This window comes from Trypanosoma rangeli (genome assembly GCF_003719475.1).
Source record: "Trypanosoma rangeli strain AM80 chromosome Unknown Tra_15.4_contig_00180, whole genome shotgun sequence".
NCBI classification, from domain to species: domain Eukaryota; phylum Euglenozoa; class Kinetoplastea; order Trypanosomatida; family Trypanosomatidae; genus Trypanosoma; species Trypanosoma rangeli.
The window spans coordinates 36,401-40,764 of record NW_021705913.1 but is presented as its reverse complement, the minus strand read 5'-3'; the positions used below and the strand labels follow the sequence as shown (position 1 = coordinate 40,764).

Below are 4,364 nucleotides of genomic sequence, written 5' to 3'. Positions count from 1 at the left end.
CGTCGATGCTGCGGGGATTGGCGCACCTTCATGGGCTCGGGCTGGTCCATGGACGGCTGTGTCCCGAGAACGTGATGGTTGGCGTGGAGGGGCGGTGCCGACTGAAGGGGATGCTGTTAGGTGCCGCGCCGCTGGTGATGCATCACGAGTCGTACTATATGAGCCCCGAGGTGGCCGCCGGTGGTGCGAAGACGGCAGCGAGCGACATGTACGCGCTGGGGCTGCTGCTGCTCGCAATGCTGGCAGACTCCCACCCCTGGCAGTGGAGTGCGACTGCGACGCCGGATCGCTCTCGGAAGGAACTTGACTCGCTGCTTGCAGACAGTGCGGTGTTCCGCGAGGCGTTGCGCGATGGGCTGGTGGAGCCGGTGCCGCCCCCCGCAGACGTCGAAGACACGCTGCGAGCTGTGCTAGAGGCGTGTCTCCGCTTCACTCCAGAGGAACGCTCTGGTGCTTCTGAGATTGTGTTTTCATGTAACATGTAAATGTGACGTGCAGTGTACGTTAGGGAAGAGTGGAATGGTTTAGCAATGAACCTGTGTCGTTTTTTGTCATCTTTTATGTAGTTTTGTGTAGCCAGTGCTGCTCCCTCTGGTTTGTTGGGGTTTCTATGTCTTTATTTAGTAACCCTGTCTTTTGATGAATTGCAGTTTTTGAGCGCGGTGGCATTGTGGGTGCCGCAATATTCTTCTTTTTTTAAATCCTATCTTTACGCTATACACGGATGCTTGCTACTAACCGCCATCATTTTATTTTCCCTTGGCGGCTTGCAGGGCCACACACCACCCCTCTCTATTCCCCTCACTGTGTGCACCTGTACGTGACGATCACCTTGCTGCGTCAGTAACGACGCTACTGATGGGACGCCGAGGGCGTGTGCAGTCCGCGTTGCCGGCCTCCCCAATCGTCAGGAACTATGTCCGCGGATTGTACTGACTGTGTGCTGCTGTCCTTAGCAGTCTTACTTTTTCTTTATCTCTCTACTTGTTGCGCCACAACCCATCGTAGAGCAGCCACACCACTTAGGCATCAGCGGTACCAACATTCCGCGCACTGTGATGTCTCTCACTGAGGGCGACGGCTTGCCGAGCAACCCTGCCTCTCTGCTTGGTCATAGGGGCTGGCAGGCACCAGAGCCTGATGGGCACGTAAAGCAAAGCCAGGAGGGGAGAGGGAGGGAAACTGCAGATTCATCTCACAAGCAGCAGTCGTCCGGCGTGGCAGAAACGTTGAATGCTTCCGAGGCACTGCGAAACCCGCATAGGGACAGTGACTCTGGGGGAAGCGGTGCCGATGTGTTCCCGTCCTGCGAGTCCCAGGCAGGTAAGGGGTCCTTGACACTGGCTGGTACAGGCCGAGTGTCTGCAGGCGGCAACGTCCCTGGGCTACAGAGGGCAGAGGGAAGGGCAACGCACAAACGACCGTGTACGACCACACGATGGGGTGCTCCTTTCAGAGCCCTTGCTCACGACAGTGATTCCTCTTGCCTTGGGGCAGAAAATGTGGCTGGTCCCTCAGACGACGCTAACACAGACGGTGAGGGTCCTAACGACAGTCTCCCGCGTGGGAGCGCGTCTGCAGTCGTTTGTGATGAGTGGAGTTCATCCGACAATGTTGTTGCGAATGAGACAGAGGTGTTAGCTGAGCCCGAGAACACCAGCCGGAACGCCAAGCCACATAGAATGTCTGGGAGCTGTGTGGCCCCAGTGTCACGTGCTTGTGGTTCCCTTTTTGCCACAGATTCCCCACCTCGTCAGGTACCACAGCTCTCCTCATGGCGTAGCACATTCACTTTCTCGCTTCGCTGCTGGGCGCTGTGCCCCCTCGTGGTGATGTTGGTGCTAATTGCCGCCATTACGATGGCGCTGGCGTTTTCAACGTCGAGAAGCAGCTCACAAAGTGCCTTCTCGTCACTGCACGAGGTGGTGGTCGCCAACATGGAGGAGTCCGTTGGTCGCCTGACGATCTCCAAGATGGCACGCATGGCGCTGGCGACAGGAAGCATGTACTTTTCTGGAAATACCTTTCCCAACCCTCGGACCGACATTCTGATGCCTCTGGAAAATGGCATGATGTCGCGCCTGTGTGCCGTGCTTCGCGACATGGATCCAGCTAAGACAGTCGCTTCTCTGGGCGCTGTTTCATTGACGAGGCAGCAGGCCGCCGTATGTATTAATTCTCGCTCACACTCCGACAGATTTGTTGGCACCGTGAGCCAGAATGGTGCTATTGACGGCTTCTACTACATTGACCCCGTGACACTGGAGTACAGCATCCCGCCGGAGCCCCTGGGAAAATTCACGGTCCCTATTAGCATCGATGTGTTCACCGTGAGTCAGCGCTTCTGGACTGTGATTAAGATATGGATCGATGCGGTGCAAAAAGGTGAGGAAATGCTTCCAGAGAAGTACTGGGTGAAGCCGCGCCACCCGCCGACGTACGTTGCGTTTGTATACCCATTCTTTGAGGCGTATAACGACAACACCATAGGTGTTGGCTACATGTATGCAACGATGTTCACGGATAACCTCACAAGCATTCAGTGGTACGCCGCGGCTGAAAGTGGCATACGTGTGATGCTGGTGGACCCCAATGTCACGGCGAAGCAGCTTCTGGTTCTTGCAAACAGTTGGGGTCAACCGCTTTCCAACGTCACAAACCCATGGTGGGCAGTGGTAACAGGTAGCCCGGTGAGATTTATGAATGTTGACGACGTGGGGGATCTGATAATGCGGGAGGCACTCAAGCATGTGGATCTTCACGCAGTCATTGCCAGTGGTCGTGAGCAGAGTGCCTTCTTTCCGTACGGCGGCTTCGACGGATGCGTCACTGCGAAGAACATTCTCACTGACAGTGGTGTGGAGTTTCTTCTTGTGGTGGTCACTACTCGCAGCTACTACTTGGGGCCTGTGTTTGTGCACAGAAACATTGCAATCGCGGCGGGTGTTGTTGTTCTCCTGCTGGTGACGGCGGCCTGCATTGCGTTTGTGGAGTGCTGCCTGCTGCACCCGCTCCGCGCCACGCGGGCGGGGCTGAAGCTTGAGCTGGGTGGCGCGCCGATGGGCGCTAGGAGTCGTCGCCGCGCTGTGCTCCGCGAGGTGCAGGAGCTGGAGGATGTGTGCAACACGCTGCGTTGCCGTCTCGATGAGGTCCGGTCTTACATGCCGGACCGTTTCAATGCCAAGTTTGCGGTCGCCGGCCCCAGCGGTGCGTTGCGAAGTGAGTCTGAGTGTGATGGCGGCATCGTGGGTGAGTCGGCAAATGGCGCAATGGGTCGCGTGGCGTGCAGCGTCGCCTACGTGTACTACACTTCCCGCGTTGTCCGCAACCCCACGAACGCTGTTGTGGAGCTGATAATGCGGGCGGTGGTGGGGATTGCCACGGAGTGCGGTGGATGCTTTGAGGTGCAGCGTCCCGACTACTGTGTGATTAGCTTTGGCGTGCAGTCGAGGGAAAAGGATTTTTTGGCTGAGGCCTCGGACGCAGTGGAGTTTGCTCGGCGACTGCGCAGGGAGCTGATGGCGTGTGCAGAACTCTCTGGCCTGTACCGCGTGGTGGTGGAGTCCGGTGTGTTTCTCAGCGGCATCGTTAGTGGGGGCGGTCGCAGCCACTTTGTGCTGCTCTGCCGTCACCTCCACCACCGGGTCGGCGTGTTCCTGCCGTATGCGGGTGTTGTGGCCGCCGTCACGGGGGAGACCGCGCTGCTTGTGCGTGGGCGCTTCCGGCTCTTGCCCTTCGAGACGGTGTACCTCGACGACACGGCCGCGACGTGCGTGAAGCTGCACGAGGTGCTTGACGGCGTTGCGGGCACAGCGGCGTGGCAGGACTACGATCACTGCTACAGTAAGGCGTACGACATGATGGAGCGCGGCGAGTACGGTTTGGCGATGCAGTGGTGGGAGAAGGCGGGAGCCGTGGAGCAGTCCAAACTTGCGGGGGAGCCGCTGCCGTGCAGGTCGTCGCAGGTCGAGCGTCTCAGGACCGAGTGCGTTGCGCATGTGGCGCGGGGCGACGCGACACCGTTTGTGCGGCGACCACGCCCGGCAAATAGCGAGCGTGACGACGTGTTTCCCAGCGACGCTTTCTCGACTGCTACCGGCAAGGACACCATCAGCGGGAGGATGGCCAGTTTGACAGGCTCTTTCCGTGGTGACGCGGCGCTGACTGCGCCAGGAAGTGGCACAGTCAGTTTGGAGGTGGCTGCCGGGTGCCTGCCACGTCAATTCACGGACCACCTGGGGGGCGTCTGGAGGCGCGCCTTGAATCCGATTGAGGACGCTGCCACGGATGCCACTCCTGTGTACATGGGCATCTCCGCCACCGGGACGCTCGCGGTGCTAAAGATATGTCCGCTGACGGATGCG

At 58.7% G+C, this 4,364-nt stretch overlaps 2 protein-coding genes across 2 annotated transcripts in view; both read left to right on the top strand.

Annotated features, from left to right (window-relative positions):
* On the top strand, positions 1 to 485 carry TraAM80_05509 (protein kinase; the record flags this gene model as incomplete). The annotated part of the gene is made up of 1 exon (XM_029382386.1): positions 1 to 485. A coding segment is annotated over one exon (485 nt), but the record flags the coding sequence as incomplete, so codon positions are not given.
* Positions 486 to 1,058: 573 nt separating this feature from the next.
* TraAM80_05508 (putative protein kinase) overlaps positions 1,059 to 4,364 on the top strand; it is a gene marked incomplete at both ends in the record, with an annotated part of 3,582 nt that continues 276 nt past the window's right edge. The window contains one exon of the mRNA XM_029382385.1: positions 1,059 to 4,364. This exon is cut by the window's right edge and continues 276 nt beyond it. Within this exon, the coding sequence (XP_029237991.1) occupies positions 1,059 to 4,364 (3,306 nt within the window).